Below are 27,284 nucleotides of genomic sequence, written 5' to 3'. Positions count from 1 at the left end.
TTAAGGTTGAAAATGCCTAAATTCACTTTGACTTGGGCTATAGCTTTGCACGGTGTTCTGCAACAGAAACATTCCAATATTGCTGTGATTAAACCAGTTGTTTGAATATACACCATGAACAATAAATCAAGACTTCTAATAAATAATTTTAAAATATATTAAAATAAGGTACAAAAAGACTTATATTATTGGGAGTAACATTAATAAAGCAGGATCCAGCATAGAGGATTCTTTTGATGCCCTAAAGAGCCACACAGGTAAAGAATGTCAGAAACAGACACAAATGACCCTTAATGTTATATAGTGGGGTTCCCTGGTGGCTAAGACAGTAGAGTCTGTCTGCAATCTGGGAGATGTGGGTTTGACCTCTGAGTTATAGTATCATGAGGATACATAATTTGCAACTAGAGTCAATTTCTAATACTGATTCTTGGTAGAACTTCTTTAGGCATGACAGTAAGTTCTGATGAAGAGGTTTGCTGTAGAATCAAGGAACCCAAGGCAGACTAAAACACAGGTTTAAATCTTAAGTCCGACTTTTACATTCATTTCACTGGAGTCACATTAGCCAGATAAGAACAGAGCTCTCATTCTCACTCATTAAACCCACTGCTGATCCAGTGAAGAGCAAGGCATAGTTTGTTAGAAGGAATATCTGAGTCATGCGGGCATTCAGGAGCACAGATCTAGTCTGAAACTAGATTTCCAAGTTTGGCTTTAAAATTAAGTGGTTTTTTCCTTGTAGCTGAATAAGACATGGTGGGCACCTCCTTAGGCTAGTTGTCACTATTTCCCAGGTGGAGAACGTAAGAGTTCTACCAACTGCTCTCTGCCCGAGATGCTCCCAAGCATGGCAGGAGCCAGGTCTAGCTGGCAACATTCCATTTCACTGTTTAGACAGCGTTATGGAGAAGTAAATGGCTACCACTCCAGTATTCTTGCCTGGAAAATTCCATGGGCAGAAGAACCTGGCGGGCTATATAGTCCATGGGGTTACAAAGAGTCAGACATGACTTAGCAACTAAACAACAACAAATCTTAAGAATGGCAACCTGTTGAATACTTTTTAATAGCTCAATCATTTAAACCTATAAAGCATTATGAAAATGATTATCTTTGTTATAGTGACTACTCATTTTCAATTCTGTAACTCAAGGGGGTTCCTTTTGGTTTATTTCATTTCTTTTCAAACCACTGCTCTCATAACTCCCATGTTTCCTGATACTCAGTTCTTATAGTCACGTTTAGAAGTACACATATTGAAGGAAACTTGATCTTTCACAAACATGTGCTATACCCTCAGCTTTCCTCAGGCTCCCCCTTCTAGGTAGGCCTACCTCTAAAATCAAGAGGCAATCTTAACAGTTGATTTTACTCTAGGAGTAGTTTCAAACTTTATAGATTCAATCTAATAGAGTTTTAGAATGTTTAAGACAGTTGCCTAATTCAGTATTCACTGAGCTTTCTGTATCAGTAAATTATGCCTATTAACCTTCTATAGGTACAGGTACAAAAGTTAAAAGAAATTTAAAATGACTGCTCATCAGTGTAGAAAATCTGACTAATTCCTTTCCTCCCATACTCTGAAGGTCATAAGATCTTGACAAATCCAAAGAGATGACATTCTAGAGGGGGAGAAAATTTTAGACAGGGTTTAGGCTTCCCCGGTGGCTCAGACTGTAAAGAGTCTGCCTGCAGTGCAGGAGACCAGGCTTCGCTGATCCCTGGGTTGGAAAGATCCCCTGGAGAAGGAAATGGCAACTCACTCCAGTCTTCTTGCCTGGAAAATCCCATGGTTGGAGAAACCTGGCAGGCTACAGTCCATGGGGTTGCACAGAGTCAGACACGACTTCACTTTCACTTTCACTCCACTTTAAACCATTATTATAACATTCCAAAATAGTTCTATTAAATCATGAAAAAATATGCTATACTTAATCATATTTTTTCTTGATTTAATAGTTCATAATATGACTTATGGCTAACTTGTTGTTACTTTAAGTCTCCAATTCAAACAAATTTACTAATTACTGTAAACTATCCTGAACAAAAATTTAAAGCATAATTGCAACAAAAAGATACTTTCCATAATAATATCCCGAAATAAAGGAAGAGCAACAATGTATTTTGATAGTCTGATAACTTCTACTCTGGGTGCCAGTGAAATACAGAAGAGATATGCAAATATTAGGCTTACTGTTGGTGACCTTTTCACAGTGGATATTAACCATAAGATTGGTTTTTCTCCCCATTCTATTCCTACCCTTGCCACTTATAACCATTTTTTAAAATTGAATCTATTTAGAAATATGGCCATCTATGGATTAATCACTTATGATTAATGAGAGATAGTACTGAACATTCTTTCCCCCACCCCCAACCAAAAGTGCAGAAAGTGCTTTGTCTCTAGTATCTCTTGTCTCTAAGTATCACTTAGATCATTTTCTGGAGTCACATAATTAATTACCACAGGGTGGCCATAAATCCTCAGTACCTGACCTTTTCCCTAGGCAGACTAATGGCCATTTAGTTCACTTGGTCCTCACCACAGAAATGAGTCTGTGAAATATTTCTCTGGCTGTGCTTAAAGTGAAAAGTGAAGTGAAAGTCACTCAGTTGTGTCCAACTCTGCGACCCCATGGATTTTATAGCCTGCCAGGCTCCTCTATTCATGGAATTCTCCAGGCCAGAATACAGGGGTGGGTAGCCGTTCCCTTCTCCAGTGGATCTTCCCAACCCGGGGATCGAACCCAGGTCTCCTGCATTGCAGGCGGATTCTTTACCGTGAGTCACCAGGGAAGCCCCTCTGGCTGTGCTAGTAATCATCTATTGCAATGCCCAGCTTTCCTGTCCTCTCTGTAATAGCAACTGTGAATCCCTTTTGCCTTTCACTATGTAGCATGATACTTCTTGAACCAAACTGCTTTGTCTTCTACTGTTATCAAATACTTCTTCCTATTGGACACCACCTATAGAATATTTGCCCAGCCTCTTGTTCAGCTGGTATCCTGTTAAAAGTCTTATTATATGTAATTGTAGTCTTGCTACTCAAAGTGTGGTCCGTGGACCAGCAGCATCAGCATCATGTATGAGCTTTTCAGAAAAGCAGTACTTCTGGGCCCACCCCTTATTCAGTCTAATCTTATGTTTTAACCAGATCCCTAGACTCTTTGTGCATACATTAAAATTTGAGAAGAGTACTATCTTCTGTATAAACGTCTCATAGTCAAAGACTTCCACTGAATTCCACAATGTCTCAGAAAGAAGACAACGATCTACTCAGATAATCAGTACTTATCTCTGAACTGTTAGCTGTCCATCCCTCAACTGGGAACATTCAAACTGTTCAGGGTCAATTTTTCTACATTTCTTTCTCAGTCACAGATAAGATCCTTAAAGAAATACAACTTAAAACTAAATGAAACACTTCCAATACTACTTATCCTTCAGCATGCAGCATGAACATTTATTCAAAAAAGGCCTCCTTGACCCAACAGTACAGACTGGTACCCCATTATATGCTCAGAGTATCCTGTACCATAAGAATCATATTATAGTTAAATAACATTTTGTATGACTCTTTAAATGCAAAGTCCATGAGAACAAAGGAGCTGCCCATTTTGTTCCCTGCTTTATTCTCAATGCCCAGCACAGAACCTTGAACACCAGAGAAACTTAACAACTATCTGTTGAATGAATGACCTGCCACGCATAAGAGTGTTTAGGACCAACAGTAGAGCTTTTATCAAAGCACACACTTACAATAAAGGGAGAGGGAGAGATGATGCACAGATGACTAGGAAGGGGGTCTGAACAAAGCAACAACAATGAAGATGACAAACACAGCTTCTTCCTGAAGGATTACCATGCACCTGCTCTGAATCTGTTCTCACCAGTTTTCCCGCAAGTAAAAGAGGCATCTTATCAGCTTTGCTCTGGATGCCAGATCATTACTCCATTTAGCCTAACTGACATTGGCTCTGACTACTGTGAGGGTCCTCAAAGTTATCTTCTATTAAGTCTAATATTAAAGAAATCTGTAAAAATGTAAAAGCATACCACTCTTCTCATGGATTTATTACTGCTATTTTTATATGACTAGTATTTCAAAATTCTTGTCTTAATTTCTAATCCAGCAAAAATTTTAGATATAACCCATACACACAAAAGTTCTTTGGACTCTCAATCATTTTTAAGAGTGTAAAGAAGTCCTGAGAGAAAACATTTGAGGAATGGTGGTGTACAGAAAGTCATGCATGAGCCTCAAGACTAGAACCACTGCTATGTTCTGCAACCAATCCTTGCATTAAATCCAGAAAAGGAGAGCAGCCTGAGAAGACCTAAGCTGTTCTGTATTTTTCTTTTCTATTCTGGGCCTCCTGCAGGCTGCAAAGAAAACCAGGCTGAAGTCAATCACACACACACACACACTGAAACGACAAACCTTAACAGGATGAAATACATCCAATTTAAAAAGAAAAAACTCTAGAATGTAAATCACTGAAAAAAGCTTTCAAGAATTGTTTGTATAGCATTTTTCTAAAGTACTTTATGACTCAAGATATCAAAGACAGGTTTGTTGTAGTTCAGTCACTAAGCTATGTCCGACTCCTTGCCACCCCCTGGTAACATGCCAGGCTCCACCATACTCCACTATCTCTTAGAGTTTGCTCAAAATCATGTCCATTGAGTCGGTGATGCTATCCAACCATCTCATCCTCTGCTACTCCCTTCTTTAATGACAGGTACTCTAACCTAATGCAACCAGAAAGTTTAAAGTCTTAGAATTTCTATCTCAAAAACACTTTAAATAGTGTGGACGCTAGGGGTTTGGGATGAAAATGGGTGAAGACATTAGGAGAAAGAAGACAAGCCAGAGGCCCTAAAACCTGTGCTAACATTGTCTAAACATTAGAGATTTATTTCATAAGTGAATCAAGTATTTTGCTTCATACCTTCGACAGTAAAGATCATCTACCTAATCATACTTCACATTTACTCTGCACTTGTGCTCAGCTGGTAAAGAACCCGCCTGCAGTGCGGGAGACCTGGGTTCGATCCCTGGGTTGGGAAGATGCCCTGGAGAAGGGAAAGGCTACCCACTCCAGTGTTCTGGCCTGGAGAATTCCATGGACTGTATAGTCCATGGGGTCTCAGAGATGGACGCGACTTTCACTTTCACTGTGTAACTCTTCCAAAAGCTTTCATATTAAAATTATCTCACTTTTATCCCTAGAACTATCACATAAGCAGGGCAGTTACTGCCATTCAATAGAAAAGAAACCTGAGGAACACAGAATAGGCTGCAGGGCACTGTTGAAAGAGCACAGGAATGGAAGTTAGGAGACCAGAGAACACAGAGTGAATTATACATGCATTGTTGTGTTGCCACTCAAAGATAAATCAATTTCTGTGTATAAAAAAATCGGTACGATTAACTGTGGAGAAAAACCAAGAAACTTGTATATAAAATAGAACTCTATTTCTGTTAAGAAATACTTATCTATATGGATCAAAGAAGAAACCATACTTATAAATTATATCACAGTGCTCATTCCAGAACAGGACGACTAAGGTTTTTTACATTAAACTTACACATTGTCATACTGCTTTAGTTTTTCTAACAAGCATGTGTTACTTTTCTTAACTCTTCATTTTGAAATAGTTTTAGATTTACAGAAAAGTTGCCTAAATACTACAAAGAATTCCCTTATATCTTTCTACCCACTCACAAATGATAAAACCTTTTATCAAGTTTCTGTCATCACTCTATCCCTATATATGTGTACATTTTCCCCTGAACCATCTGAAAATAATTTGTAGACATAATGTCCCCTTACTCAATTTTTTAAAAACAAGAATATTTTCTTATAAACCACAGCACAATTATCAAAATCAGGAAATCAACACTGATATAGTACTGTTACCTGACCTATAGACATTATTCTAATTTCAGTAATTATCTCATTAATGTCCTTTATAGCAACAGACAGAGACGCACTGATCAAGTCCAGGATCCAGGCCAGGATTCAGTCCAGGATCACATTTTGCATTGTTGTCACATCTATACTGGATTATTTAATAGAAAAGAGATTCTCATTTTGAGAAGGAAAAAAGATTAATGTTGTTGCACAGGACACTCCTGGTAGTTGCTGCTTCACCTGAAACATGAAGATAAGGACACTTGTTCTACATGTAGTAGAGTTTGAGAGGGCCAAACTCTACTATATGTTGTTGCATGTAAACACCACTCAGAAAGGATGAAGTAGCACAATAAGTACAAGAGAGGACAGACTCCAGGGTTAGACAGGAGAGGCCTCTATCAAGTAGTGAAACCTCCTGCAATCTCAGTTTTCTCATCTGTGAAACTAGTATCTTTCCTGGAACTAAATAACAGAATGAAAATAAAATTATAGCAACAACAGTATAAAAGAAATCAACTTTTCAAGCAACCATGCCTGTGTCAGATACTATATTAAGTATTTTACGTGACTTAGGTCAATTGTCCTTATAACAATCCTAGTAGATAATATTATTTACTATCCTCATGTTACAGATGAGAAAAGTGAGGGTTAAAGCAGGTAAATGACTTGTTCAAGATCACATAACTAGTGTTGGGGGCATTACTTGAACCCAAGTTCATAAGATGTTAAAGGCCATATGCTTAACTATCACATTGGACTTTCTCAACTTGTTACATGCACAATAATTATTATTGCCCTTCTTTATATCCCTTTGTGTGTATATATTCGAGTTACACAATTCTTTAATTTACCAGAAGAACCAAGCTTTTAAAAAACAAGCAAAAACACTTCACAAAAGAATAAATCCTCAGTACCTTAATTCACAAACTATGAATCAATAAACTTAATCTGTAAACACTATGAAGCTTTAAAAGCAGAAAAAGATGCTAAAGTCAAATGCTCTTTACAGAAATAGCCATGGCACAAAAGATGGGACAATTCAAGACTGCTCTCCAATAATAGTCATACTCACAGAATGGTCACTGTAATAGAGAAAGACGTAGTTTAAAAATAAAAAGACGACTCGTTTTTTAAAAAAGCCAGAAACGCAATGAACCATGAGGTATAGTTTGTCAAGCCTAGAAGAAGACAAGAAAATAATACTACATCTGTGAAAGAAGACTCCAACCTTAGAATTTCTATCATCTGAGACAGGGGTTTTTGTTTAACCAAGAAAACGGTCCCCATTCTCTCCAGAGCTCAAGTAACCTCACTACAAGATAGCCAGAGCACTGACTTTAGTACAGAGCAGCTTATTTGGGTTTTAAAAGTGTTTTGAAGATGAGCAAAGTAGTAATATAATTTTAAACAAGAGTGTGATTACTTCTAGCCAACTCTGGGTAGCCACCTTCTAGCTCTGGGTAGGAAGCACATCCCAAACAGCCTTAATGAATCGATGATTCCTATGGATACACCTAAAGTGGACTGGCTGCACCATTTCAAGCCACTAAAAGCAAAACCTCCAAAACAGAAATGGCAACAGAGGAGATGGGGTGAGGGATAAATGACTTCTGACGTTATAACCCTATGAGTCAATGTGAGCACATGGCTCTTAAGGGTAGCAGAGGTAAAAATACAAAGGAAGGAAAGCCAATGCTATGAAGGGGCTTCAAAGTCTGGGGATGACAGGCATCTTAAGAAGGCTGATGAGCTGAGGCCAATTTGATGTCAGTTAAACTAAATGTCAAAGTAAAGACAGAAAGCCTCAAAGTATATACTCTAATAGTTGATTACATTTTTTTTAAAGTTTCCATTACCAGAATGCACTGCCTGAAGGTGAGAGACCTTGAGGAAATAGTCACTCCTCAGGTATTTGAAGAAATCCATGATGGGAAAAAAAAGGGGGGGGGCAGCAGAGGGTATGTGTTTCTCCTGTTGGTATGTACCATTCTACTTATGCAGCTTGTTGAGAAGAAATTTATTTTTCTTCTGGACCTATTTCTTGAAAATGATCCAAGTAAAATAATTACACTCAAATCTGGGAAGCCTAGAGAATAAAGTAATAGCTATATTTGAAGGGCACACTAAATTTCATCAAGAAAAGTAACCCAAATTATAGTATTTCACTTTCAGGTTTCAACTAAGTTTATAAAATCTCTATCTGATCCTCCAGATTTCACAAGATATATGTTCTATCTTGTTATAGCCCCTTAAGTATATCATCTGGATGGTAGCCTAGAAAATGACAAACAAAACACACATATAGCCACATAAAACCCCAAAGGGGTTTTTTCTAGTATCTAGAAAACCTGGGAGAAATGGCCAAAGATAGACTCTGGAAATAAAAGTGCTTACAGAACATGGATTGGGTCCACAATATATAGGTATATAACAAGAAAGTGAAAATAATAAGCTATTCAGACTACTATTAAAATCAATCTCCAAATCTAGTGAGGTTCAAGAAAAGCCATGAGGAACCAATATGAAGAAAAAGGAAAGTATCATTAATAAAACAGGATGCTTTTAAGCAAATAGTGTGAAATAGATCATGTTCACTCCCTTCCCCACCTCAACTGATAGCAGCAACTTAAAGTAATTTTCAAAACATCTAATGAAACTAAACTGTCAAGAACACTCAGACAAGAAGAATCATCAATGCAAGCTGGAGGAAAGTACTTTTTTTTTTTAAGGTAGTACACTACTAGCAAAAATGAAGTACAAAATTCCAGTGTGGAAGATTTGTTTAAATGTATTTCACAGAAACTACAAATACAAGAGTTAAGCTAAACACCTCATTAGAAAGGTTAGTGAAAACATTTCAATTTCTAAATTTTCCACTGTATTTACCCCCTTCCCCAATATCCTTCTAAAACAATACTACGTTTATCACTTTTCTGTCAAGTCCAGCACCGCTGAAGTTAAGGCCTACAAGATGATCAAAATGCTTTTAGGCTGTGAGGTTGCAACACTGGAGTCTGGGGTTTCAGTTGCAGAACACATGTACAATTAAGGCAGCCAAGGGTCAGGCCAGCCTCAAGTGGCTTTAATAAGCACGGCCCAAAGAAGTCTAAAACTAGGCTTAGGAAATATCATTAAGATAGCAGGAAAAGCAGTGAAGTGAACTCTCTGGAGGTGAGATTATTCAGACAAGGGTCTGAAAAAGGAAATTAGGAAGCTGAGAAGTATATAAACTTTGACCATTTACAGAAAGTCAAAGGCCAGAAAATTCTCCTCTGAAATAAAGATGGGAAAAGTCATGGTACATACCAGGGAAGTCCCCAGTCCTACAATGTCAAAGTCAGGTACAGCATTACACTGCTTAACCTTCAGGCAACACATTGCCAGCAGACCTCAGCACACCATGGCAGGAGGTATCCATAAATCCACACGGGAAGGGGTGCTTCCTTCAACTACCAGCTTGAAATATAAAATAATTTCCGGAAGCTTAAAACACACGCATGCCTTACTTAAAATTCTTACTATACTTACTTGGGTAAGCAACGATTTTAACTGCAGAGACTTTAAACATAAATGTTTCTGCCTCCGTCTCCTACTCACCAAAGCTTGTCTTCTCGTTTTCCTATTATAAAGTCAGTAAATTCTCAGAGGGGGTGGGGAACCTGGCAAGATGAAAGGTGTGGAACCACAGAGAATTCCCTTAAGGCTTTTAAAAACTACACAGCACTCCAACCCCATCTCACCTGGACAATCACTGCATGGAGTCATTAGGTATTACTTTGGGGAGTGTCTGGTGCATGTGTGAAGGCAGACTCAGGGAGAGAGTCACTGCCCTAAAAGCCAAAGGCTTCTGAAATGTTATAGTTAAGTAGAGTTATTAATTTTACTTTCTCTTATTAAAAACTTTTTTCATAATTTCCAAAGTACTTTCACATCAATTTCATCTGAGTATATATATTTCCTCACTTAGTGGTGACTGCCTACTTCATCATAAAATAGCACAGGGCAAAGTAAGTCTGTTAATGCATCAGGTAAACCAGCCAGTGAAAATTTAATTCAACTAAAATATTTTTACTTGGATACAACTCAAAGTTTTCTGGAACCTCAAAACTACTATACAAATTTAAGAGGGAATTATGGTCTCCTAGACTGTAAACTCCTTGAAGACAAGGAATCATATCTTATCCTGTATCCTACATAATTACCTAAACAACGCAGGTTCTTAAATGAGTAGAATGGACTGGCTTATGTTCATTTATTTACTAATTCACTTGCTCAACATTGAGCACTGAATTCCTACTCTCTGTCAGGTTCTATGCAGGCTCAGATTTTTTCAAAATGGCATTGAAGTTTTAGCCCATAATAATGTAAAAGAAAATGACCACCATTCCTATTTCCTTTCACTTATTTCTGATTATTAACTTGACTGGAATAACATATTTCTAATACATTTCAGTTTTCAAATGATGGGTATATACATAAATGCAGGTAACATTAATATAATGCTAAAAATTCATTTTCCATCTACCTTGCCCCTGAAATAGAATTCTACCACAGCCATACTGATAATAATGGTATCTTTTGACAATCACCTCAGTCACAGTTGCTGGATTGGAGCCCATGATTAAAAGCATTTCAGCAACAGGGATTTTTTTTTTTTTCCCCTCAGCAAGACCAACCTGCAACTGATCCCTTGTTTTGTCTACTCAACTTTTGTTGATAGTTGTAACAAATTTTATGGTCTTTCCTGACTCCTTTAAAAAATAAACCAAATATGGTAAACTGTGATAACAACAACATGCTAAATAATGTTTGTATTAAGATGCTAGAATTTATACAGAGTTTCACAAACTGGACATTATTTCCTTTTAGTCCTCAAAACTCACTTGACGGATGAGTGAACTGGGACTCAAAGCTGGGGTTGCCCTGTCTGTCCCACACGGCAGAGCTGGGACACTTGAGTCTGAGCCTAGGTCTCCTGACACTCTCAGTCCAGGGCTCTCTTCACCACAGCTCCCTCCTTGTTAGCCCAAGCTCAGAGCTGTGCAGACTGAGAACATGCAAATATTAAGTCCATGAAAGGTTATGCTGTGAAACAGTAGATAGTGGTTATCAGAACTGTCAACAGAGCCTCAGAAAAAAACAAAGCTCTCTATTTAATGAGACCAAAATTGGCCAGACGTTGAGAAACAAAATGGGCAATAGATGGTGTTACAAACAATTTAGTGTAGACTTAAATGTGATGATGAACAGAAATTTGATACTCACAAATCCTCAAACACCACAATTCATAACTAGCTCATTCTGTCTGCTTTAGAAATAACTGAAAATTTTCTAAATCTCTTTTTGAAAACAAAACTGCAAAAAACCCCTAACACTATGATCTTGTTCTTCAGATCATAATATTCCATAATATAATAATATAAACTAAGAAATATAAATAATATAAACCAAGAAACAGATAAGTAAATTGAAACGCTCACTTGATATATGGTGCTCCAAGAGAAAAGAAAGATACAAATATATGTAGGTCTTTTATTAACATTTAACTTAAAGAGCATCAAAGAGAAGCATAAACAGATTTGAGAGCTGAAATACTACTGGTTTTTCACAATCTTACAGATGAAACTCGGAACCATTGCATAGGGTATTTACTATTAACCTTTAGGGTAAGAAAATTCAAATTTCAAAAGTTCATTAGTAAACTAATAGAACTTCATTAGACAATACATTCACTTCTTCACACTGATGCACTCTAAGCGTTAACTATGAGGCATGTACTAAACTGCGCATATATGTTCAAATACAAGAGAAGTTGCAATACAACGGAAAACATGGAAACAATATGGGATTCTCAATCTTCTGACTATAACAGGTACATCATCACTGTAAATAGCAGCCATTCAAATAGCACCGTTGTCCTTGGTTTACCAACTCTGCTTAACAAGCTTTTTCTATTGTGTCACCATTAATATTAAATTGTTCAAATCATTTTCAATAGGCAGGGGGAAAACCCTTCCCTTATTCAAAAATTAGAGTGTGTGTAAGTAACTTGAAGAGAACTTCCCCCCATCATTAAATTTGTAGGAAAAATGTTTTTGGCTTTTACAGCTTTTGTTTAATTGGTCAGGTTTGATTGATTCAGCATGGATTTTTGGCCTGCTTTACTTACTGCCATACTCTTACTAGCTAGAACAGGGCCTGGCACATAGTGCAGGTATTTGTTGAATGAATGAACTCTTCCTATGATCTATGGCTCGTTACGTAAGGATATATCCAAGAACTTACTTTAACTGACTTCTTAACTGCTTTTAAGCTTGAAATAAAGAAAACACCCAATGTTTACTTCAGTCAGCTGCTTGTGAAAAGCAATCTTTCTAAACGTGTAAACAGTGGCATGAGCAAGGTGTACAGTTACGCTCAGGCCAAGCTGGGTGTCATCAGTTACCTCACGTATTTCTGTAAGTTCCACAGCTAGAATAGATAAATTGTAAAACACCGCCAGGATTCAATTAAGCTTATATGCACATCCTGAGAATTCTCCTCTGTAAACTAACCACTTCTCCTCTTAAATCATTTCTTTATGAAGGCAAGTTCCATTTAGAATTAACACAGTGAGATCAGAAAATAACAGTCGAACACAAACGCTGCTGAGGGAAGCTGGGATGGTCCCTCAGTTGCCCCGTGAACCTGTTGTCCTACCCCTCGGTATTGAATTCAATTTCTATTGAAAGGGACCCGGCTTTGCTTTGGGGAGGATTAAAAACAAATCAAACAAACAACAACAAAAAAAACCACGTGAGTTTGGAGAAAAATCCCTTTTAACGGGTTCGAAGAAAACTATCTGCTTAGAATTGGCAAAATAATGCGGCTGAGAAAAGGGTCATCTCGCCTGAGACTGGAGCGGGGCCACAGCGCAGGATTTGGGGGGGTGGGTATGAGCTTCAGCAGTCGGTGTCAAGTTTGAGATCCCGTAAGAGAAGTAAAAGGCGAGAGGGGGCAACGTGACCACCTGCCCGGTCCGCCGAGGGACCGCGGGAGGGGGGCCCTGTCTGCTCCCAACTTTGTCAGCCTTCCCCGTCACCGGGGCATATGGTCCACGCGCCTCCCAGCCCGGGCCGGCGACTCCCGGGCCAGAGGGGACTGAGGGCCGGGGGGACAGAGGCGGCCCGTGGGCCCCGGGAGCGGCCCCGAGGGCCCGGCGGGCGCGGGCGGGGAAGGGGTCGCCGCCCCTCCCCCCCGGCGGGGCCCGGACGCTCCCAACGGCGGCGCGGCGGCTCCCTCAGCCCGCGCCCGCCGCGCCCTCGAAGCCGGGCCGGCGGCCCTCGCCACGCCCCGCGCTCCCTGGGGCGGACCCCCGGGGCCCCCTCCCTCCTGGGCAGCGCTCCTCCGAGGAGCCCCCGGCGCGGGCGTGCGGCCTAGTCGGGGTTACATAACGGGGCCCGTCCCCTCCGGAGCCGGCCGGGGGGCCCGCGGGGCCCGCGCCGGCGGAGGCAGGGGTCTCCGCCGCTCACCTGCCGTAGATTCCCTCGGTGATCCGGTTTCGCTTTAGGGGGCGGCGGAGCTTACTGCAGTCGGCGTTCCGCCGCTTCATCCTCCCGCTGGGGGGCCGGGTGCCCGCGCCGCCGCCGCCGCAGCCGTCTCTCACCTCAGCCGCAGCCGCCGCCGCCACCGGCCCGCCCCGCGTCGGGCCTGGACTCTACCCCTGGGGCCGGTCACACAGACATGGAGCCAGCACCCGGGGGGGAGGGGGTGGGACAGGGAGGAGGGAGGGGGGCGCTCAGAGCTTCCTCCGCCTTCGGAAACAAAGAAATGACAATTCCGGGGCCCGCCCGCCCCAGCACCAGCCAGCCGCCTGCCCCGCCTCCACCGCTCCGACGGACGACCTCTAGGACCAATCGCAGGCGCCGCTACGCTGCTACCGGCCAATCCTGGGGCCCGCTGAGGCAAAACGGACTCTAGAACCCACCTCTTTGAAGGACAGAAGAGTGCACCAATCATGAAGGTGTCTGGGCCTGCGTCCGAGCCTATCAGAAACGATTTAAATAGAGGCTTATAAATAGGCCCTATAAATATAACATCCTAATATTCTGCCTTGTTACGAAGGTGCATTTCTTTATTGTTGGGTTGCATTTCACTGTATGAGAATTCACATTAGAGCATGAGGTGCTTTTTTTCATTGTTAAGCTATCCCTAGTGCCCTATGAAATCGCGAGGCCTGGGTTTGCGGCATGCGCGTTTCTGTGCTGAACTGAAACTCCAGTCCGCCGCATCCTTATGTAAGGGGCTCGCCGCATCCTCCTCGTCCGGGAAGCGCCAGGGACAGCGCCGGGGGCCCTTCCTGAGGATCCTGGAGTGCTCGGCCAAGCCGGCCGCGTCTGCGAGCGACGGGTGTACGAATGACAAAGCAAACCGCACACACACACACACACTCACACACCCTGCCAGCTTCCCGCGACGTGGTGGTGACAGCGCGGCGGCCAATCGGAGGAGGCGTGGGGCGGGGCCTCCGTGGTCCCGCCTCCTGGAGGCGCGTCACAGGGGCGGGGCCGTGGTGCGCGCGCCGTCGCGCGAGGTTGCCGCGGTGGGTGTGTGTGGGGCGGTGCGGCCCGGGCTCCACGTCCGCAGGGCTGACTTTGGCGGCGGCGGCGGCTTCTTTGGGCACCGCGCCTGCTGGACCTGGCGAGCATCGACGTCGGAAGCGTCTCTGCCTCCGGGCAGGGTTCTGGTGCCGCGGGGAAGCTGGGTCAGTGACCCTTCTTACCTAACATTCCTAGAGCGCCCAATTCTCTGCGAAGCACCGTGCTGGGTGCTCTGCATCTATTTGTTCTTTTACTCCTCATTGCTCCCCTGCAGCATAGGTATGGCAAAATAGCAGTTAGAAAAGACAAAGTTGTTTTTTTTTTTAAGAGAAAGGAAAAGAGTAGATGTCAAAAAGAGGAATGCATGTCAGTAAAGAAAAACTGGGGAAACAGAGAAGTTGCTGAAGGCGGGGGATGGGAAAGACACCCATGGATCTCATCACCTTAACAGAACTGTTAGCATTCTGTATTTTTCCCTGTCTTTCCAGTTTCCTCCCCCTGGATGATATATTACTACTATTACTGTTGTTTTTATTATTATTAAGCAGAATATGATTGTATTAGACTTTCAGTTTTGTAGTTCTGTTCTTTGACATAAGCATTTTAACATGTTATAATGAATTCATCCTTCCTAAATATTTCTGATGGTTGCAACATCTCCTATGAAGTGACTGTACCAACTTAACCATTCACCAACAGAGGGACTGTTAGATGGTCTTACAACACATTTAAAAAACTTACAGGAAAGCAGATGCCATCTTGTTTTGTCCTGGGATGTGTGGACGTCTCCCAGCCCTGTGATCATTCCCTTAAATAAAAATCCACCCCAAGAAGGAACTTGTAATTTATCCCAAATGCATCATCCTCAGCTACTGCTGTTACTTTATACTGTCACAAATCTTCACAAAGATTACCCAGTGCCTGGAAAAGAAGACCCATTCTGTTTATTATGGCATCCAAAGCTGGTCACAGGGGGACCCACCCCTCTTTTCCAGGCCTCCCCAGGCCAGCAAGCCTTAATCTATTCACTGTCCTCAAATCCACTAAGACAACTATATCTTTCCTCTTACGTGCCTTTGCTTCTACAGAGAGCATCTCCAGCAGTACTGTTCCTAATTTGTGGTTTCTTGGATGAGGCTTGTCCATTCACCTGGATGAAAAGCTTCTTGGGGACTGGATTCATACCCTGTAGAGATGCATTTAGAAAAATTGCAAGAGTATCTGCTTTTTCAGACCTGGATTGAAATTCCAGCTTGGCCACTTGCTAGCTTGGGCAAGTTACTGAATATCTCAGAGCCTCTGTTTTCACTCAGGTTTGTTTGAAGGCTATTACCAGATGATGAACTCTCAGGGACAGACATGCAATAGGTTACTGCAAGTCATTTCTGTTAACAGTATATCTGTTTTTCATCCTTCACCTCTACTCCAGCCTTTTGATAAAGTGTCACTGGGCAGCCAAGGATAACAAACTCTGTGAGCTCAAAGTTTCACCAAGGCTACCTATCATTGTGAAAGCATCTGAACCTAATACTCTGCTTGAAGCAACAGAAAAAGACTTCTGTTGCCAAGTTGCCACGGTTGGTTGCCAAGGCAGGTTGATTCATGGAAAAGGATACAGGTTGGTTCACAGAGAAGGATACCTAAATCAATATAACTGAAGGCTTGAAGGCATAGGTACATGGTGAGATCATGGCTTCAGACTCCACAGGGTCTGCCAGCTGGAATAGCCCTCTTCTTCATGACTGCAAGTTTCCAGATTACCTGGGCCAGCAACTAAGTCAACTCTGCAAGGTTAGAGGCCATATCTTTGGTCTTTCCCACTCCACACTGGGTCCCTGTTGTCTAGGACAGTGCCATGGCAGACTGTGGAATGGACGGGTAAATAGTCCAGAAAAAGGATGGGAGAGGCACTGGGGACACTTACCAGCTTTCTGAAGCTCTCTGGCTAGCCTCCCATCAAACAGGTTCCTGACAAGGGCTGTGGAGAAGTATAAAGTGACTGGGAGTTACTGTTAGTTGTTGGGCTTCATGGGAGCAGAGGAAGGGCAGAGAGAATCCCAGGATGATGGCCCAAGAAGAAGCAATCTGGAGGTCTGGGTTCCAGTCCCACTTGAGATGTCAACTTGCTGGTGTCCTGAGTTGAGTGACCTGTCCACTCTGTGCCAAGATTACCTCTTAGAATCACTTCAAGCCCTATGTTTAGAAGCAGAATATATTAGCTCCATTTTGCAGGTGAGAAAACTGAGGCTCAGAGAAAATAAGGTCATGCAGTTGCTATGGTAAAGGAATTTGGCTTGAGTCACAAGCTAAGCTGCATGGAGCCTTGATGCTCTAGGCACCTCCTCTGGTGCCTGTAAATAACTCTTGATGTTAAGGATGGTTGATCTAATGATTGCCTGGAGTGGAATGATGGGAAAGGCCTCCTTGCCAAGAGTCCAAGGACATACAACTGTAAGTCTTCCCTTCTTCATTCCCTTCCTCTCACTCCTACTGCCCCAGCTGGACTCTGTATTTTCCTGGCCCACCTTACTCCAAACCCCTTTGGCTTTACCTAAGTTCCAGCCTTTCAAACTGAAAGGACCTTTTAGGATCCTCAGCACACAAAACTGGCCTGAGATGAGGCAGGCCTCCTGCCTAATACAGAGCTCCCCAGCTCCCCACCCTTCCTCCACCAATCAGGAAGCAGGGGAGATCAGCAGTGGCCATTTAACAGATGAGTAAGACAAGAAAGAGAAATCATTTGCTCTCATTCCAAAGACCAAGTGCCAGACAGGAATTCAGGGCCATTCCTCCTCTTCTCTTGGGACTTTCAGATGGCCAAGGGGTTGGGATTGGCACATAGGTTTCAACTGAGCTCAGAATAGCCTGAAGGAGATCATCACGTGCTGTTTCACATCCAAGGAAATTGCATGCCCACCTTTTCAGCAGCTTTTATCCCCTCAAGCCCACCAGGCAAGGCTGGCTCACCTGCCTTCAGCTTTGTTCCTGTCTCATGGGAGTCACAGGAAAGTCCAGACTTTGGATGGCCACCTCTTATACATGTCCCCAGAGAACCCTGTTAATGAAAGATATTTATAGTAGTGTTTAGAACATAAACAGTTTTATAAATAACCCAGATATCCCAGAGGGGGCTGGTCAAACAAATGATCACATTGCCTTACCATGGAAGTCAGTGTGCCCTGGAGAATAATGACACATAACACTTATTTTGTGTGGATACTCCTCTAAGTATCCTATGCGTTTTGATCTAATTCTCACAGCAACCCTATAAGGAAGAGATGACTGTGCATGCGTGCTAAGTCGCTTCAGTTGTGTCTGACTCTCTGCGACCCTATGGACTGTAGCCTGCCAGGTTCCTCATTCCATGGGATTTTCCAAGCAAGAATACTGGAGTGGGCTGCCATGCTCGCCTTCAGGGATCTTCTCAGCCCAGGAATTGAACCCATGTCTCCTGCATTGGCCAGCGAGTTCTTTACCACTAGCACCACCTGGGGAGCCCAAGAGATTACTACTGGTGCTGTATTACAGATGAGAAAACTGTGGTACAGAGAAGCTAAGTCATTTGCCTAAGGTTACACAGTAAGTGATAGAGCTAGGATTCAAATGCAGGTAGTCTAGTGTCTGAGCCTGGACCTTTATCCACCATAATAGTGTCATAGAAAGATTTTTCCTCGTTTGGAAACTGCTTATGATATACTGTTCATGAAAAAAAGCAAGTTACTAAACATGTGCTATATAATGTCATTTTTTGTAGGGGGAAAAAAACAAGGCATGAATTCACATGAATAGAAAAAAATCTGAAAGATTATATACAAAAAGAAGTAGAGCTGGTTTGGAGAGATGATGAAATCGTGGGTGCTCTATGTAAGTTTTACTCACCTCTGCATTTTTGAGGTTTTCTAATGTAAACATGTCAAGTTTATGTAATAATAATCATTTCTAACATTTATGGTAAGTTCTCTACATATGTGACACTTTATGTGTACTACCTCGTTTAATTTTTACAACCAACCTATGAGATGGATACTGATTTTTCTCCACTTTACAGAGAAGGAAACAGACTCAGAGATATTGATCATCTTGCCCAAGGTCACACAGCTAATAATTTGCAGAGCTAGGATTTGAACCCAGGTTGCCTGACTCCAAAGCTCATGTTTGTTAAATAGATAAATGATTGACTTAGCCACGCTCTAACTAAGCATGCCCAGATCAAAATCACACCTTTGGTGTGGACAGGATTCCAGAGAGAAGATGTAGGGGGCCTACCTACCTCCTTGGTCACTGCCCATGACTGAGTTTTCCAATATTTAACTCAGATAAGGAGGGCATGGCAGTGTTCTCATAGAGTCCTGTTTCTACAGAAAATGGATGATTACACGTGAAAGCTACAGTTCATTTCAGTCGCTCAGTCGTGTCTGACTGTTTGTGACCCCATGGACTACAGCATGCCAGGCATCCCTGTCCATCACCAACTGGAGCCTACTCAAACTCATGTCCATCGTGTCGGTGATGCCATCCAACCATCTCATCCTCTGTCATCCCCTTCTCCTCCTGCCTTCAATCTTTCCCAGCATCAGGGTCTTTTCCAATGAGTCAATTCTTTGCATCAGGTGGCCAAAGGATTGGAGTTTCAGCTTCAGCATCAGTTCTTCCAGTGAACACTCAGGACTGATTTTCTTTATGATGGACTGGTTGGATCTCCTTGCAGTCCAAGGGACTCTCAAGAGTCTTCTCCAACACCACAGTTCAAAAGTATCAATTCTTCAGCGCTCAGCTTTTTTTATAGTCCAACTCTTACATCCATACATGACTACTGGAAAAACCATAGCTTTGACTAGATGGACCTTTTTTGGTAAAGTAATGTCTTCGCTTTTTAATATGCTATCTTGGTTGGTCATAGTTTTCCTTCCAAGGAGCAAGCGTAGTCTCTCTGATTTGATTCATCATACCTGTAGGAAGTCTAGTCACTCAGACCAGGAGGCCACAGTCAGGGCACCACTTGCACACCTTCATTTCCAAAACACAGGTTGCCAAGCATGCTTATGTAGTCCCACATTTATAATAACTCTGTGAGGAAAGCAAAGCAGCTCATCTTATTTGACTCATAAGGAAATTGAGACTGTAAGTGGTTTAGTTAATGGAAGACAGAAGTGCAAAGCAGTTAAGAGCAAAAGCCGTGGCATCAGATGGATGTGGGTTGGGTTCCAGCTCTGCTGTTTACTAGCTATGTGACTTTGGGTGCTTGCATCACTTCTCTGAGCAGCAGTTTTCTCATCTGTCAAATGGGAGTGGTGATGCCTATACTCACAGGTTTGAGGGAAAGGGTAAATGAAATAATGTCTGTGAAATGCTGGGTCCAGTGCTTGGCATTCCAGAGTCGGCAGCTGTTATTCAGTCAACAGGTGTTTCTTGAGCACCCGCTATGGACTAAGCATCAGGTGCTGAGGATACAACAGTCAGAAGTTCCTGGTCTCGTGTCATTTGGATATGAGTCAGTGAGGGCAGGAGCATGTAGATACCTGAGGGGAGGGGTGCTTTTGGCATGGGAAACAGCAGGTACACACAGAACATACCCCCCAAACACTTTGTTATGAAAAACTTCAAACATAAACCTAAAAAGTTGAGACAAAGGTAGTGAAAAGCCATTCACTTCCCACCTAGAGTTGACAATTAACATTTGATTTATGACATTTCTGCTCTAGATCGCGTGTGCTTTCCCAGGGACCCTGCCTTGAAGATTTGGAGTCAGACTATCTGGAACTGTCATCAGAAAACAGGGGTCTTTTGCAAGAGACAGAGAGGAAGAGAGAAAACTCCCCTTTTGATCAGTCATCTGGGAGAGGCCACCTGTGGGGTCAGCTCCCTTTTATTAAAGAAAGCCTGTCTGTTCATGCAGGAGCTTGGCCCTCTTGTCAGGTGGTCTGCCTCTCCCTGGGCAGGATCAGGACACACAGGGCTTTCGGGTGCCCCTGTGGGAAGCAGCTGCGATCGTCACTGAGTGTGCCGGCATGTAAACACAACCGTCAAGGGCCCCAAGCCCAGGGGCTGGCAGCGACTGGAAATCTCTAGTGTTCATCTGCCTGACATTTGGTGCCCCTGGGTAGGTGGGTACAGCTGCCTGCTTCACAGCCTGCTGGTACAGGACCCAGGCCAACAAGGATCACATTCACTTCTCCCCTCACAGGGGAGTCCCCTGTTAAGGAACCTTCCATGACCAAAGACGTGGAGGCAACCTGAATGTCCGTCGACAGGGGAATGAATGAAGAAGACATGGTACATATACACAATGGAATATTACTCAGCCATTAAAAATGAAATGACATTTCCAGCAACATGGATGGACCTAGACATTGTCATCCTGAGTGAAGTAAGTCAGACAAAGAGGGAGAAATATCGTATGACATCCCTTATATGTGGAATCTAGGAAGAAATTATACAAATGAACTTACTTACAAAACAGAAAGAGACTCACAGACTTAGAAACAATCTTGTGGTTGCTGGGGTGGGGGGGAGGATCGGGGGAAGGGATAGTTAGGGAGTCTGGGATGGACATGTACACCCTGCTATGTTTAAAATAGATAACCAGCAAGGACCCACTGTATAGCACATGGAACTCTGCTCAATGTTATGTGGCAGCCCGGATAGGAGGGAAGTTTTGGGGAGGATGGATACATGTGTATATATGACTGAGTCCCTTGCTGTTTGCCTGAAACTATCACAACATCATTAATCAGCTATACCCCAAAACAAAATTTAAAGTTAAAAAAAAAAGGACTGATGGCCTGAAAAAGGCCAGAAATCAAAACCAAGGCTAACCATGAGGGCTGAGCTCTAGAAACCAGTACTTATGCCTTATTTACTGATGAGATAGCAGAAGGCTTGGAATCCTACATTGCTAGTCTTTCAGAAATAGAAGACGACTTAGGAGTTATCTGAGCTAAAGTTAGGTGGTTAAACACCCAGGTGCCCAAGATAGACTGCCCAGGTTGAAATCCTAGCTGTAATACTTACTAACCCCACCACCTTGGGCAAGTCCCCTGATATTGCTGTGCCTCAGCTTGTAGAAAGGCTAACAGTCCCATCTCACAGGCTCATTAACTGAGTTCATACATGTAAAGTGTCTAGAACAATGCCTAGCGTACTAAAGTACTTAGTAAATTTTAGCTCCCCAAGATACCTAAACCAAAAGTAACCAGGAGTGGTTTGTAGTCAATTTTTTCCCCCAATGCATGTGTTAACATACATTGTTATTATTATTTCAAAAAGTGGGAACATGCACACTGTTCTGTAACTTCCTCCACCAAATAATATATCCCCTGTGCCACTTTTTATAAACCTTAAAAGCAGTTTCATCTGGATTTTTCTGCATGTTCAGAATGATTATATTGGTGGCAGATTATGTGTCTTGTAGTTTACTTAACCAGTCTCCTACTATTGTACATTTAGGTTATTCTCAATTTTTTCTTTTTTGTAAATAAAGCTGTGCTGAGCAAGAAATGACTAATGTCAATGACTGTATGACCTTGGGTGTGACCTTCTGGGTTTAGTTTCATCTAAAAACAAAAAAGAGAAGATTCTACCAGGTGATTAACATCTCCCATAATCCACATATGAATCACTCACAAGACATCTCTGACAACTAACCATCAGCTTCTGCTTGCGCTCCCCTAGCGACAGGATGCTCACTACCCCATGAATGGTCAATAAAATATTCACTCATGTTGGGCTACAATCTGCCCCCTTGCTACTCCTAGCCAGGTTTTAGTCTCTGGGCTCTCATAAATTCAGTCTGCACACAGTGGCCAGTGACTGGGGCCAGTGTAGAAGGTAAAAAATGTTGATTCCTCCTTCCCTCCCTTTCTCTATATCTCAGATCTTCTGCTAAGCAAATGGATGTGGCCATAGGAAAAGTTAGCTGCAGGGGCAGAACTATATGGCAGGTGCCTTACATCCTGTTCCAGGGGACAGTCCATTGTGGGGTGGGGATACGGAGGCTGGTGACCATCATCAAATGCACTGCAGTGCTCATGCCCCAGGCAAGTCCTGGACTGCTCTATGAGCAGGTGACAAGAGTGGGGGACAACTTTAACCTCGGGCTAGAGCGGGACTTCCACCAGGGCTTTCCTAGAGCTGGATTGCCTCCTCCTTTCATTTGTCACACCTGCCCTTGAAAGATTGAGAAACAGGTCAGAATCTGTATTTAAATACAGATTCAGATAAAACTAATTTCAACGGTGTGGCTCCGAGGAGTTAGTTCTCTGTGGGTCCTAGGACCTCCCCAGGACTTAATAGTGTTCTTTGCTTTCATTCATTCATTCATTCACTATATCGTTTTTAAGAGCCCACTTGGTGCCCTCTCTGACCTGTGGTAAGATTTTAAAGAGAAATTTTGCCAATCCAAAGCTCCATCTAAGCATCCGTTTCCCCATTTGTGAAATAAGGGTGTTGATCTATACTCTGCCTTTCTTGCAAGATGTGGTGAAGGTAAGTGAAAAAAGGGATGAAGGAAGATTCTTGTGTTTGAGGGTCGAGTGAATGAATGCCCTCTTTTCAACTGGACACAGTGCCTGCCCTGTGGTAGGAATGTAGCAACTACTTTTTGAATCAATAAATGATGGAATGAATCAATTAATGTTGGAATAAATGCATTTTCCTCCTCCCTGTCACTGTCCCTCTGCTCCTGTGTTAACTCCATAGATAGGTCGGCAGGACCAGCCTTGCAGCCTGAGATAAGGCCTTCCGCGGGTGCCTCTCCTGTCCCTCCCCTTAGAGGGTGTGGGGCCGAAGGGTAATGCCCGGTGCTGGTGGAAACGCCTCACAGAGGTAGACACAGGATGGGCTCTAAGTACCAAAAGTCTGTGCGGGTCTGGTTGCCCCCATTGGCCTTAACGCTGGAGGTGATTTTCATTGTCATCTTCTTCTTTTTCACCTCCTATCCAGCTGCAGTAGATGAACCGAAGAAGCTCTTGAGGACCTACCGAGGTGAGTGTCCAGAGGGGAGGTGGTCACAGAGGCAAACAGCAGGTGCAGGGAAGAGGAGGTCCTCCAGGGGCATAGGGCCTCCTTTCCACAAAGTCTCTGAGGAAAGGGGTTCCCTCATCCTCTTCGATCTGTTGCACAAAGACCCAACCAAACATGCCGTCTCTTCTTTAGGACCAGTGTGGCCATCACCTCTTCCATGAAGCCTTCCTTGATTTGTCAGGGCAGAGGGAGGGGCCTCCTTTTCTCTGTTCCTAGATTTCCCTTTGCCAAAGGGTCTTCACAATTCTCTGCCTTCACTACCCCCTCTTCTCTTTCCTTAACAGCAAGGAATTTCATGGTGGTGTTGGGTTTGAGGGATTTTGTTTCCTTTTTTTTTTTTTTTTGGTCTCTTTTTCTCATTTCTGTACCAACTTTCTTTTGGAAGCTTCCTTCTCACTTAGGGGCTGGGAAGTCTGCTTTCTGCCTGCAAATCCTGAGGCACAAGCTCTGGCTGAAGAGAATGTAGGATGGTTGTTATTTTATATATACGCAGCTAAAAATACTCATAGACCGTGATGAGAATGACTCTCAACAAGATAGACATCCACAGTGGTGTGGCTTCTGCTTTTTCAAAAAAGTTGAGAGGAGTTTTCAAGTACCTCGGAGAGTCAAGATGTTGTTTGTGATAATGGAAGGACCTCCTTGAGTGAGGTCCGTGAGATGAAACAGAAATGTAAGCCTGGCTGAGTGCTTGTGTGTTTCTAAGTGATGTTAGCTAGTTAACTAAAAGCAAAGGGAAGGCATCCCTGGGCTCTCAGAGGTAGAAAGAAGAACAAGGAGATGACTTGGGGAGGGAAGTCCTTACACTGCTTTATGGGCTAGCCCAGAGAGGGTGCTCAGTGCCGAACAAGCAAGGCCTGGGCACAATTTTCATTCATTTCAACTTACTGTAATTCTTTTCAGTCGGGTACAATGTAATTCAATCCATTCATTCATTCATTTGCTCAATCTATTACAAACCATGTGGGATCCAGACACGTGCTAATCAGAGCTGATATTTATTGATTACTTACTATGTACCAGGCACTCCAGTATTCTCACCTAGAGAATCCCATGGACAGAGGAGCCTGCTGGGTTACAGTCCATGGGGTCGCAAAGAATCAGACAGGACTGAGCAACTAAGCATCCATGCACACACCAGACACTATTTTAAATGCTTTACACTGAATCCTCCCTGTCACCCTATGAGATAGGTACTATTTTTTAAAAATAACAATTTTATTTATTTGTTTTTGGCTGTGCTGGGTCTTTGCTGCTGCGAAGACTTTTCTATAGGTGAGGCAAGTGGGGGCTACTTTCTAGTTTCGGTGCTCGGGTTTCTCATTGCAGTGGCTTCTCTGGTGGAGCGCGGACTCTAGGGTGCTCCGGCTTCAGTAGTTGTGGTTCCCAGGCTCTAGAGCACAGGCTCAGTAGTTGTGGTACAGGGGTTCCAAGGCATGTGGGATCTTCTCAGATCAGGAATCGAACCACGTCTCCTGCGTTGGCAGGCAGATTCCTTAGAGACAGGTACTATGATGATCTCTACTTTTCATAGAAAGAAACTAGGCACTTGGAGTGATTTGCCCAAGACTGTTCGGCTAGCAATAGCACAGCAGTTTTAAATTTTGCTGTTGTTCTTTAGTTGCTAAGTCGTGTCTCACTCTTTTGCAACCCCTTGGACTGTAGCCTGCCAAGCTCCTCTGTCCATGAGATTTCCCAGGCAAGAATACTGACTAGGTTGCCATTTCCTTCTCCAAGGGATCTTCCCCACCCAGGGATTGAACTTGAGTCTGCTGCATTGGCAAGCAGATTCTTTACCACTGAGCCATCAGGGAAGTCCTTGGTTTAAAGTTAAGTAGCCTCATACTTGGGCTTCTGTGGTGCTCAGATGGAAAAGATTCCGACTGCAAGGTGGGAGACCTGGGTTCGATCCCTGGGTTGGGATCTTATCTTATAGGGGATCTCCCCTATAAGAGGCATAGCAACCCACTCCAGTATTCTTGCCTGGAGAATTCCCATGGACAGAAGAGCCTGGTGGGCTTACAGTCCATGGAGTCGCAAAGAGTCGGCCACGACTGAGCGACTAAGCACAGCACAGCCTTATACTTAAAACAGAAAACCAACAAAGACTACACGGGGAATTCTGCTCAGTTTTCTACGGTAACCTAAATGGGAAAAGTATTTTAAAAAGAATGGACCCACGTATATGTATAATCGAATTGCTTTACTGTACATCTGAAATGAACACAACATTGTTAATATGTTGTGTTAATAGTTGTATTCTCCAGTATAAAATAAATAATAAAAAATAAAATAGATTAAATAAAACTAAATTAAGGGGAAAAAAGAAACTTAAGCAGCCTAGTTTGAATTTCCACGCACTTAACCATGATGCTTCACAGCCCCATTTTACAGTAAGGTTGAGTCTCTTGTCATATAATCAGTAGGCACAGGAGCCCATATTTCAACTTTGTAGTTGGGATTCAGTTTTCTTTACCCCTAGGCTGTGCTGCTAACATAGACATAAGTGTCCTCAGATGCTCACGCTCTATGGAAGCACAGAGGAGGGCCCACAACCCAGGCAGGGAGATGGGGATGTCAGGAAAGGCCTCTGGAGGGATGTGACTGCCCAGCCGGGCCTCAGAGGCTCAGGTAGAGTATAACCATGTGAAAATAGAGGGTCGTGAGCACAGCAGGAATCGTTGTGTTCATCAGACTGGACCAGGCTGGAGTTTAACCCTACAGTGCTGTAGAAGCATAAAGAGGGAAGCAGTGGGTGGACCCATTCCCTTGAGTAAGCAGGCTGGCCTTCATTTTCTTGATCTATTAGAAAGCAGGAGTGTGATCAGTTTGGGTTTGGTTATGGAGAAAGTCATTCCAGGACTGGCATGGGGGTGGGGAAGGGGCCTGACTTGAGGTGGAAACCAGTGTGGAGACTGTAGTGTTGTATGGACTGGGGGGGCTTCAAATTTTCGAAGCATGCCCCGTATTTCTATGTTCTACTTAAATCTTGCTGCAGTAATATATTTTGCACGTTATCACAGATGTATGTAAATTAGAAAATTGGAAAGAAATCAAAAGGAAATATAAAATATTTTCAAATGACTGATTGTGATGGTGTCAGTCACTCCAGGCACGGTCCATTGTTACCGTGAATGACAGTGAATGGCAATTCATTCCTCAGGGTCTTCTAGATAGTTTCAAATTATCTTGCTTGACTTCTTGTCAGATGTGATTAGATTGGGTTTTTTCTTTAACTCTGAAGGTGACTGACGGAGAGCGAGCACAAGAGGTATCCCTCTACCCTTTGTTTCTGCGCTTGCCTGACATTATTCTTTTGCCTTCAATCTGTGGTTTTTGGCAGTTTGAGCCGTTAGTCCATTTTGTGAAGGTTAGTTGAGTTAAAACTAAGTAGCAATCTGTCAATCTACTTAATCGAATCCAGTCCACGTAAACTGTAATAAGTCATTTAAACCAGCCAATTCTAAAAAAAAAAAGACATTTTTGAGAATACCAGGAAATCTGAATAAAACGTGAGTATTATGTAACACACAGGCATTATTATGAGTTTCATTAGGTGTGATAATAGCATAGTGGGTGGTTTTAAACCTATTTCCTGCTGCTGCTGTGGCTACTAAGTCGCTTCAGTCATGTACGACTCCACGACCCCAGGGACTGTAGCCCACCAGGCTCCTCTGTCCATGGGATATTCCAGGCAAGAGTACTGGAGTGGGTTGCCATTTCCTTCTCCATTAAACCTATTTAGAAGTAGGTTTAGCAA

At 42.9% G+C, this 27,284-nt stretch overlaps 2 protein-coding genes and 1 long non-coding RNA gene across 3 annotated transcripts in view; 1 reads left to right on the top strand and 2 right to left on the bottom strand.

The window, feature by feature from the left end:
* MACO1 (macoilin 1) overlaps positions 1–13,739 on the bottom strand; it is a 65,760-nt gene extending 52,021 nt beyond the window's left edge. The window contains exon 1 of the mRNA XM_043909283.1: positions 13,436–13,739. Within this exon, the coding sequence (XP_043765218.1) occupies positions 13,436–13,515 (80 nt within the window). The 5' untranslated portion in view covers positions 13,516–13,739. The remainder of the gene's footprint in view (positions 1–13,435) is intronic.
* A 1,838-nt stretch (positions 13,740–15,577) lies between these two features.
* On the bottom strand, positions 15,578–17,506 carry LOC122698869. The gene is made up of 3 exons (XR_006342446.1): positions 17,471–17,506; positions 16,428–16,481; positions 15,578–15,689 (listed from the first exon to the last, which is right to left on the bottom strand). It is a non-coding gene; the product is annotated as an uncharacterized LOC122698869 (long non-coding RNA).
* Positions 17,507–23,337: 5,831 nt separating this feature from the next.
* The window catches only part of RHCE (Rh blood group CcEe antigens), a 39,136-nt gene continuing 35,189 nt past the window's right edge, over positions 23,338–27,284 (top strand). Inside the window, exon 1 of the mRNA XM_043909280.1 lies at positions 23,338–23,485. Within this exon, the coding sequence (XP_043765215.1) occupies positions 23,338–23,485 (148 nt within the window). The remainder of the gene's footprint in view (positions 23,486–27,284) is intronic.

This window comes from Cervus elaphus, chromosome 8 (genome assembly GCF_910594005.1).
Source record: "Cervus elaphus chromosome 8, mCerEla1.1, whole genome shotgun sequence".
Classification (NCBI taxonomy): Eukaryota; Metazoa; Chordata; class Mammalia; order Artiodactyla; family Cervidae; genus Cervus; species Cervus elaphus.
Note: the sequence above shows the minus strand (reverse complement) of the source record. Positions and strands in the feature narration are given on the sequence as shown.